Here is a 10,837-nt window from a genome sequence, read left to right as displayed (position 1 = left end):
GATCACAACTTATGTCTTAATAATAATAATATAAGAGCAAGTAATAGATAATAACACCTATTTGTTGAATAGTGAGGCCAGCTCCCCATTCTCTGCCATGGAAGAAATTATATCACAGCCTCCCACCAGTTGGCCTCTTACAAAAACCTGAGGGAAAGTGGGCCAATTACTATACTTCTTCAAAGACTCTCTCAACCCAAAATTGTGTTCCTCATCAAGCACATCCACGCTCTCAAAATCCACCCCATGATTCTCCAATATGCCTACCACTCTCTGCGAGAATCCACACTGGGGAGCACTTCTTGATCCCTTGATGAAGGCAACAACCTCTTTCTCCTTTACCAGACCATCAATGAGCTGCTCTAATGGCACAGTTAATTGGACATGGCGTCCAGGTGTGAGACGCAGGTCTGGCTTCTTTCGTGGTCGCGGCTTGACCCATGTGGTGTTCCCGGATTCGTTACCAGGTGGGACTTTTCCGCACTCACTTATGTGCTCCTCCATCCATGATTTCCATGCATTGGTTAGAGCTTCTCGGCCAGGCTCATTCACCACTCCCACCTACACACAGAAAGAGTTCTGATTTCATTACTGTCCATGAGCGTTCTGGTTTCATTACAGTCCATCATAGGAAAATAAATGCATTTTTGTAGAGCTTTTATAACGTGGAAAATGCTTAGATAACTACAATTATTAACAAAAAAGCAAAATGTATAATTGCCAAGATGGAACAATAAAAAATGTCTACAAAAGTATGGGCTGTTGATGGAAATCTTCTTGTTGAAATTAAGAAAAAGGCATAGATACAACAAGATATAAGGGTGTTTTACATGGAGTTAAAATCAATGCCATACATGGGGTTAGAAAACCATCCTAAGCACATAAATACAAGGGTTCCACATCTCATACTCTTGTGTTAAGGCAATACTAAGACTCACTTCTTGTTCAGAGAAGAAAGATACAACAAGATTGAGAATAGGATTAGATTAAGGAGGAACTCTCAATAGCATTTGACTAGCAAAGTAAACTTGTTGTTTATTTTGTTATTCATAGAATTTCATAAAATGAAACCAAAACAGTAATTTAAAACCTCGGTGAGTGATGTCACATGGATGTGCTTCCAATGTTAGGTGAAACATTCGAGGTAGACCTTTCTAATGATTTAAATTACCAAAAATGGATATGTGACCTAGAGGCTATTTCAGCAATCTATGACTTTAATATTACATCACAGGAGGCTGTTTTATTGCACATTACAGCATTCCATATACTATTGAAAATGAGGTATATGAGTGCTAGCAGACAAACAAAATCACTAAGTTGGTTATCCACAGGACCCTCTTTGTGTGCATGTTATTATCATAAGTTTCACACTGCTAAGAAGTTGCTGACAAATAATGAGACCAAGTTTGCAGGTCATCTGGGGCTAAAATGTTAGGATTGACTGTTCAATTCATTGGATGAGAAGTAATGATAGTTGAAACATTCATGAGTATGTTTTAAGATAATATGCTTTGTGAATCTATTGAAAGGCCTAAGAATCAGCTTTGAAGATCAGTGTGTTACCCACTCCATTCTTGCTTCCTTTCCAAAATCATTTGAGATGTTTGTTGTTAACTATAACATAAACTACAAAAAGCGGAGTATTAATAAGCTATAAAATCAATGTGTTCTGGAAGATCAGGTGAAGCAAGGGAAAGTGAATACAACCATATGTTGGATCACGACTCTGTGAAAGGAAGTTAAAGTTGATCAATAATGAGTTCATCACTTCATTGGATATAATTCATATTGAATTTCTATACAATTTAATAGACCTAATCAAAATAATCGAAGATATTTCATCTCTATCTTAGGCAATCTCTCTTGATAAACATGCATCCATGTTTTGCACAACAAATCAGATGCTTTTGAAGTGTTTAAAATGCATAAATCAAAAGTACAAAATCAACTAGAAAAGAGAATCAAAGTTCTCAGATCAAATCAAGGAAGTGAATATTCATCCAAATTTTTTCAATATATTTCCCAAGAGCATGGATTCTGCACTAGACCATTGTATTGCATATGTCATAGCAGAACGATGTACTAAAGATAAGAAATCTAACATTGAGCAGAACGATGTACTAGAGTAGAGAAATACAACATTGAGCATAACAATGTAGTAGAGAAGACCCCCAAACCAGTTGGGGTCGGCTAATGAATCCTTTAGAAAATTTACATTAAGAAGGTGAAAGAATCTGCCCGGCTGTATTTTTCTTTCTTTTTTCCCTTGTATTCCTTTGGGGGGTACTCCTCGGACTTCCCCTTCTTTTTAATATATTTGTCTTACCATTTAAAAAAAAAAAAGAATCTGCCCGGCTCAAATTGACTAAGTCTAATAATGACACTAGTTGACACGTGGATCATTTTCTTCCATTCTCTCCTATCCAAGGTCATATTCTCTGTTATGTTCCTAGCCATCAAGCCTATTCAAAACATGATGAGAAATTTGAGCCTTATTGAGCCCTTTTAAAGGGAGGCCATTAAGATAGCAATCTATATCCCAAATCGAGTTCCATAAAAAGGTCATCCCAAAATGCCTTTTGAGTTATGGAGAACTGAGAAGGTCTGCTTTAAGCATTTGTACGTTTGGGAATATATGCTGCATAAGAAGCAAAAGTAGTGGAGCCTAGCTGGCTGATTTGACATCAAGAACTCTTTTTTAATGATAGAGAGTTGCTAGCAAAACTGGAATCCCTTTTGGAAAGAAAAATGACGGGTCTCTCTTGTCAGACGTGCGGAAGAAGAAAAAGAAGAGGGCACGAATCCCCATAAAAGCAAAAATAAATTTGAGATTGACCAAATCATCAATCAATTTCACCAAGATTTTATATGATTGGGCGGACAAATACGTATTGGTGCTACCGCCATTGATATTTGATCCAACAGCAGCTCAGTTTTTGAGAAGCTGCTGTTGGATCAAATATCAAGGGCAGTATGACCAATACTTTTGTCCGCCCTCTCATCATATAATTTCTCATTTCACCATCTTCTTTATTTTCTAAATGGGATCCCGTTTTAGAAGTGTTTTCCTTAATGAAAATTAACATCAAGAACTGTTGCTAGCATTTTCATTAGGTATCTTCAGAAGTCTATGTGAGGTTCAGAAATCAAGAAACATGCCTCGATTCATGCACAGGGAATGATTGGATCGCAGATTCGCCGACCACTTTGATCCATTCTCTGTTCAACCAAGAGATCAAGGCGCTCTCTTCCAATCTCCAAAATCCAGAAATTTTATGGTTTTTCTTAGTTGCTAGTAAGTGGGATCTCAATGGATTTTACAGGCACTCCATAAAACCCTAGGCTTACGACTAGGTCTAGTATTTCCTAATTTGTGCGGGCAATTTGGCTATCCCTTTTTGAGGGGGTATAACAGTAATTTTCCCTATTTTGTTTTAACAAACAGAGGGTATGTTCGTAATTTCCACTTATCGAGAACTTAATCCTAATAAGAGAGGGGGGAAAAGAAAACTAGGGCAAAAGTGTGGAGAAAAGGAAGAAGAGATTGATTACCTTTACAGAAGAGCAAAGGTCCGGAATCGCTTTCCGGTGAGCGACAACACTTGAGGCGATGCTTCTGGATATTCCGACGAATTGGAGATCGTCGTTCTTGTCATAGATAGCATAGACTCCGGCATCTGACGGGAAATTACCTGCCGGAATGGAAACGAGTTCCGTTTCCGAGAGCTTCGGGAGGGAGGAAACGATGGAAAAGTAAGAGAATCTCCTGGAATTAGGCTTTGCTCGGATGGAAAGAAAAGTGGAGGAGTAGATGGAATGGGAGGAGGATAAGAAGGGAGGAAGATGGAGGGTTTTAGGAGAAGGGAATAAAGAAGCAGAGGAGGAGGAGGAGGAGGAGGCCTGTAATATTAGTGATGGGCTGTTGATTGTAGCCATCCCAGCTCAAGAAAGAGAGTTTTCTTTCCGAACGAGCTTTATGTTTTATCTTACAATTTCATTTTATTTTGGGGTTGTTATCTACAAATGAGACATGAGAAATGAATAAATATTGGGCACTGATAAATTCGCACCCCCTGTAGGATAATTCGCACCCCTTTACAGGTATGGGTGCAACTCGGGTCGGGTTTGGGGTTGGGTTTTCCCAACCTAGGTTGAGTTCAGGTCGGATTCGGGTTGAGGATTGCCCTAGTGAAACCTGAAATTTTTTATTTGTAAGCTTAAAAGCTTTGGTTGTGTCAGGTTGAACTTGGGTCAGGTTGGGAAAAAAGGGTTCCTGGGTCGGGTCGAGTTGAACCTCGTCGGGTTGGGAAAAAGGGTTCATTGGATCAAGTTGGCCTCAACCCGACCCAAGTTGCACCCCTACAAATCCCCTCCTTTAGAGGGGTGTGAATTATCCTAAGGCGGTGCGAATTTATCATTTCCCTAATAATTCTGAGAATCATGACTTGTGACTTGGGCCCTTGCACACATGGTTTTAAATTTTAGTTTCAGGTTTTGGACCTCACTAAACCAAAATTTTGGCTGAAATCCAACAAGATATTAAACATTGTATTTTATTTATTAAAAATTTTCGCAGAAATTACCGAATTTTCATCAATTTCGGTCGAAATTTCGGGAAAATAATAAAAATAAATAAAAAATCGAGAATTTTGGTCGAGATTCCTAAAATCTTGCACGAAATTTCAGAAATATTTCAAAATTTCGGTCGAAATAAAGTAACGTTTTGGTATGTACCATTTTGGTTTCGGTCTCGACCATGCATGCACATGACACGCCGTGGAGAGAGAGAGAGAGAGAGAGAGAGAGAGAGAGAGAGAGAGAGGCTTCTATTGTCTTTGGCTTAGTATGTTCCCACAAGTCTACAACCAAGTTTTGATGATGAGACAAATTCACCTTGTCTTTTGCTATTTAACCGCTCTCAAAAGTCAAAAGCTATTACAATTCCCAAAAAGCTCTCAACAACCGATTAAAAGGGAAAATACAAGGTGAGTTTGTATCATTACCAAAACATGGTAATGCAAATATCAGTAGCCTTGTCTTTTTAGCAATTTTCAGTCTCCATCTGATACCAGAAGTTTTTAGGGAAATGATATCAGCAAACCATTTTTTAATGATTGCACAAATGCACCTTGTCTTATCTTTTTAGTTGGCTTGTCAGAGCTTTTTGGGAAATGATAATAACCTTTGACATCTATTTAGAGAGAAGTGATATATCCGCCCCTTTTGATTACTTGGGACACCCAACAGTAGTGTATCAATGACTGCGGAGGGGAGGGGCTGATGTACTTCACGTATAAGGATTCAATGGGGCTCATTGCCACATACACTGCTGCTGCGTGTCCCCAGTAATCAAAAGGGACCAATTTATCACTTCAATAAAAGATATGATGTGGTAGTGCGTATATCAAAACATGGTTGTGATAATAACATTTCCCCTTTTTTTTAATGTGGATTGTTGCTCATGTTTTCTCCCCATCTCTCCTACCCATTGTTCCGATGACTGTGATTATTGATAAAACTCTAACCATTCGATTTGTGAAGATCTTTGTAATTGATATTTATTTTAAACATTCATTTTACAAACCACTATAGGCTTTAAAATTTCAGATTTGCTAGACAATTTCACAGGAAGCCTTTTCATGGCTGGCTTTTGCATGTGAGAACAGCCACCTCAGATGATGATTGAATAAGACAAAACCTGCCAAAAAGTCAGCATGTGTGGCTGCTTTCACATGCAAAAGCCAACCGCGAAATGGCTTTCAGCGAAATTGACTAGCAAGTCCCTTACTAGCAAGTCCGTTAAAAAAAAATTAACTTTCCACCAACCGAGCCCAGATCTTAGTTACTAGATTGATATATGGTATTGAATTGAAAGACAAAGGCAATGAAAATATTACCAATTGGTTGACCAATACTACCAATCTCTGCTTGATCTATTCCACGCAAGATGCCCGGTGTTTCTCAAGCCCGAGCCATTCCGGAAGTCGAAATAGTGGCTTCTCACATTGTGTGGATGAAGGAGGAAGAGGAGAGCTAGAATATAGGATCCAATCCCAAAAGGCGAAATCTGAAATCCATTATGGCTTCAAGTTCTTCCAAAGAACTTTCAACTAGAAAGAGAGAGAAACTAGAAGTAGAAGAGAGAAGGAAGAAAACGAATCTTCTGGGGAAATGGGCTGGACGTTTTTCACTTAAGAGTTTCCAAAGTAAGCAACTGCTAAAATTCTTCCATCCCTCTTCTGTGTATATATATATATATATATATATATATATATATATAGGTATCCATGGAGAATTCGTTTCCTCCCTGGAAACCCAATTGATTTTGGATAACTTTTCAAATAAAACGCTTTCATTTATTTGTTTCTAAAATAAAAATAAGCAAGCATAGTGAAAAAGTATTTTCCAAAAAATTTTGTGAGTTGGTTTTGAGTTCAAAACTGATTAAAAGTTGAATTCAAAATAAATTCTCAAAATTGAAAACAAAGAGGGTCTAAACATATCAGATAACACCTATTTCTATGCTTGCCTCTATGGTATCAAAGGAGATTTCAGGTAAAGCTTTCCAAACAAAGTGGGTGGAGCCACAGTGGCCATGGCCCTACCTTGGCACACATGGGATGTTCTCACATAATTTTATAACACAACAGCCGTAAAGAAAAAAATATTGAATAATGCTGGAAGAACAAGAGTAGTGCATGTCCCTTTCAGTCCAGCTAGTTGCTGCCCACACAGTCGTTTTATTCTTATCAAGAACCACCAAAGCCCACTAGACAATGTTTCTTCTTTCATTTTATATTTTGAAGAACCATAGTCACAAAATGTTCTCAATGCCATAAATGCCACCCTTGAAGTGTAGGTGCACGTAATGGCTGGGCAGGACATAAAAGCCACCGTTGAAGTTTGATCCAGAAAAGAAAAGACTCTTAAAATGTGTGCTTTCATGGATAAAATATGAATGGGGGCACCTTGAGTATACTATTGGTTCTCACACCAACTTAAACTATTTCACTTTGGTATGTGTCCATGGATTTGCTTTGCTCAGTCAATAACAACCGAGGCCTTTGTATTGGTTTAGTTGTCCCTCTATACGACTTGGAATTAAATTTTGGTCTGCCAATACCATGCCTACCTTTTTAGGAGAACACTTCTAAAACGGCCTTGTAGGAAAACAGGTTCAGAAAATAATTAAAGACAGTGAAAATGACCAATGATTCAGTCTTTTTCATAGTGCTTTCACTTTTCTTGAGATTCAAACTCTTTTCCTATGTTGTCTTGGGGACATGTCACGAAACCCGTTTTCCTAACAAGAAAACTACATATGCAATAACAAATTTCATGCAGAAGTTGTATCTTTATGTGTGAAAATTTATGGGCCAAAATATAGAATCAAAGCCAACACTGTTACACCTTATAGCTACAAGGAAATTTATATAGACAAGTTTTTTATTTGTTATATAGAATTTACTTGTATATGATATTTAATATAGGGGAGTGATAAATCGACTCCCATATTTCTTAAATCGACCCCCATGTGTCTATCTCTCTCCTCTTTCTCTCTCTCTAATCCAGAGGAGAGAGAAAGACACACAGGGAGTCGATTTACGATATTTTGGAGTCGATTTATCACTGCCCATAATGTAACTATAAAGAATTTATATTTATAAGATATGCAATAGATAAAGGAAAGTGTTCCGAGGTCTTCATGGCTTCAATTGTGATCTTCTACTCATCTTGTTGGGATCTTATCAATGATGTGGTGGTTACATCTAAGGCTTTCTTCCTAGGATGTAAATTATCTAGACACTACTCATAACTTCTCTCTCTATCGTCGTCAAAACTGACATTCTATAAGATTTTTTTGTTCCAGAAAATCACCTCATTAGTCTTTGTAATTTATGTTATAAGATTTTCTCTAAGATTATTATAAGAAGACTTGTAAACATCTAACCTAATTAACCTGATTTTTTTAGAGCAAGGAGATTTTGTCAAAGGCAAGTGTATCACCGATAATATAGCCATCACCCATGAAATGATGTTAGGGGTAGGGTGAAAGGTTAGAGGTGGGAACGTTCTGTTAAAAATCGATATGACAAAAGTGTTTGATCAGCTATAAACTAGAACTTTCTTTAGATTGTGCTTTCCAGATTTGGTTTCTCAGAGATGTGGAGCAACCTCATTAATGAAGCTAGATACTCGAAGATGCAAGTTCTCCGTGATACTCAAAGTGGAACCAAATGGTTTCCTCAAGTCCTCAAGAGGACAGAGGTAGGGTGACTCGTAGGGGTGTAAACGGATCGGATTCGAAGCGGATATGGCTATATCCGAATTCGATTACAGTATAGACTATCCGAATTCGGATTTGGATTCGAATTTGACGGATATTTAATATCTATTACTGAATTCGATTCCGGCAGATATTGTCCGAATTTAGATATTATCGATTGCAACACTTTATCTTTCTTCTCCTTCTTACTCGTCGAATGAATTTTCCAAACCATAAAGCTAGACCTCTCTACAAAGAAAATTCAATTTTCTTTTAGAAACAAAAGATAGTGTGTCATTACTAAAAATAAATATTATTAATATTATTAATAATAAATAAAAAGGATGTACTTCTTGGATTCGGATGTTAAACGGATCGGATATACCATTTACCAGATTCGCATCTGCTAAGAGCCAGATATCTCATAAATGGATTCGGATAATATCCGCTTGAAAAGGATTCGGATAATATCCGCTTTACACGGATTCGGATGCGGACGGTAATCGAATTTTTGAATATCCATTTACACCCCTAGTGACTCGTTATCCCCACATCTATTCGTCCTTGCAGAAGAGGTCTACAACGGGGGTTTGGGGAATTTAATTAAATCAGGGGAAGCCATCGACTTTCGAAGGAGTAGAAGTAGCATCCCTATCACCCATTGCCTATAGGCAGGTGATACAACAGGGGTTGTCAAAAACTTTTGTTCTCTTTAAAAGATTAATTAAAAATTAAACCATGACACGAAAATAATTATCCACTTATAAGATAAGAATCAAGATGCAATGAGGATAGCTGAAGAGAGAGAGTAAAGAAAAGTGCACCAGGATTTTTATAGTGTTTCGGCGAGGCCTACATCCACTCCAAGAAGGTGTCTCCTCTTCGTGGTTTCACTAACATGGAGTTATTGCTTGTGAAGTCCAAACCGTTACAAGCTTTCCAAGGTTTAATTTGTGCCTCATCCACAATCCCAAGCTTTATACCCAAGCCTGACTCCAAGGGTTGATCTGATGCCCTCCACAAAGTACAACGAAGATGATTTGAAGCCTTCTCAAAGGGAGATACACGATGAAAGTTCACTGCAATTCACTCAAAAAGATTTACAAGTGAAATCCTATTCTAATCCCTCAAATTATATCAAATAGAGGAGCAAAAGGTTTTAGCACTTAAATGTATAGATATGAGAGTGCTTTCAAGAGCCTTTTTCATTGTTAAGCATTGTGTAGTGGATCACAAAAAGATGAGAGGAAAGGGAAAAGAGAAGGTTGATGAAATGCCATTGTTATGATATTTTCATTGAAAAACAATTAGATTTCGAGAATATTGGCAAGGGTAGAGCAAGGAATTTACACTTTGTGGGGGAGGGGGGATGAGTGCATGGTCACTAAACTAACTAAGCATGCATGTACAGCCATGCACCATAAAAAAGGATTTTGCAAGTCATAGGGGACCATGGCCCCCCTCGTGCTATATGTGCCTCCGCCCCTGGATATTGGCCTAAACTCGAGGTCGAGTTTTCTTCGAGGGCGAATAATGCAGGTGGCATGGGACAATTACTTAATTTCAATTTTTATTTTTGCTATCGTATTTGTATCCAATTTTTAGGCTTCAAATCTTGCTCGTTGGGATTGATTTTTCGTACTATTGCAAAGGTTTTTTGATTAATTACCTATTTAACGAGCCGAAGATCATGGGATTTGGGCGTAATTTGGAGAAGTTATGAATGGTTTGCAAACATGCTAGATGGTTGTTACTAGATTATTATTTTAGAGTTATTTTAGACATTTTCCTAACTTTTATTTCTGTTGCTATTAATTGTTTAGATCTTAGTATTTAAGGTTTTTTTATACATCTATACAATGTAATGACATGGGTGAAAAAAGAATTTATTCACAATACAATGTAATGAGAAGCAGAGATGAAAAGAGAATGTTCTCTATTTGTTAGACAAGTAAAGCATAGATTGAACCTTCGATCATCATAAATTCCTTCCTAACTTGGGTGAAAAAAGAATTTATTCTGTGCCCTGAACCATTTGGAATGCCCAGAAGCTGATGAAATATGAAAGCAAATGCAAAACCAAGACAATACAGCTAACCAAAACAAGGGAAGCCCCAGCCAAGTACAAACCTTACGCAACCCTACCAAGGTGAATAAAGGAATTGCCACACTGAGCTATAACTTATAAGACGACAACCAACTTGCCTTGGTATGGCCCACACAGCCTCTCTCTTTCTTAGAGTTAAACCATGGCCCACAAATACATAAACAGTCCAAATAATGGGACCCACCTGTATTTAGTAGAGCACCACCGACGCAACACAACACAAGCCAATAATGGGACCCATGAGCTTTTTGGGAATTGTGCCTTGACTGATAGCTAATTAAACAGTGTAAAATAAGGTGAGTTCGCCTCATTATCAATGTAGAGTCGTGCGGATATCAGTTGCCCCAAAATGAAAAAGATGTTGTCAGCTTTTGTACCAGCTATGCCTAGGGAATGGTGTGCCACGTGGATATTATTGAATTCTTTAATTTGATTTTTGGTCACAAGCGATTTACCCTGTT

General features: G+C 37.8%; 1 protein-coding gene across 1 annotated transcript; it reads right to left on the bottom strand.

The window, feature by feature from the left end:
• On the bottom strand, positions 1 to 4,003 carry CXIP2 (CAX-interacting protein 2). The gene is made up of 2 exons (XM_077360085.1): positions 3,556 to 4,003; positions 1 to 561 (listed from the first exon to the last, which is right to left on the bottom strand). Exons 1-2 carry the CDS (start codon positions 3,937 to 3,939, stop codon positions 58 to 60), a joined length of 888 nt encoding a protein of 295 aa, XP_077216200.1. The 5' UTR covers positions 3,940 to 4,003; the 3' UTR covers positions 1 to 57.
• Between the last annotated feature and the right edge of the window lie 6,834 nt (positions 4,004 to 10,837).

Source organism: Tasmannia lanceolata, unplaced genomic scaffold, assembly GCF_043159265.1.
Source record: "Tasmannia lanceolata isolate RefF3 unplaced genomic scaffold, GAP_Taslan_0.1 ptg000018l, whole genome shotgun sequence".
Lineage (NCBI taxonomy): Eukaryota > Viridiplantae > Streptophyta > Magnoliopsida > Canellales > Winteraceae > Tasmannia > Tasmannia lanceolata.
The sequence above is the reverse complement of the archived record's forward strand: the minus strand, read 5'-3'. Positions and strand labels throughout refer to the sequence as shown.

Excerpts from the sequence above, each read along its gene's own strand:
- CXIP2 (XM_077360085.1), bottom strand. The coding sequence starts at position 3,939 with ATGGCTACAATCAACAGCCCATCACTAATATTACAGGCCTCCTCCTCC. Across the intron at positions 562-3,555 it reads ACCTTTGCTCTTCTGTAAAG|GTGGGAGTGGTGAATGAGCC; the intron begins GTAATCAATCTC and ends TTCTGTGTGTAG.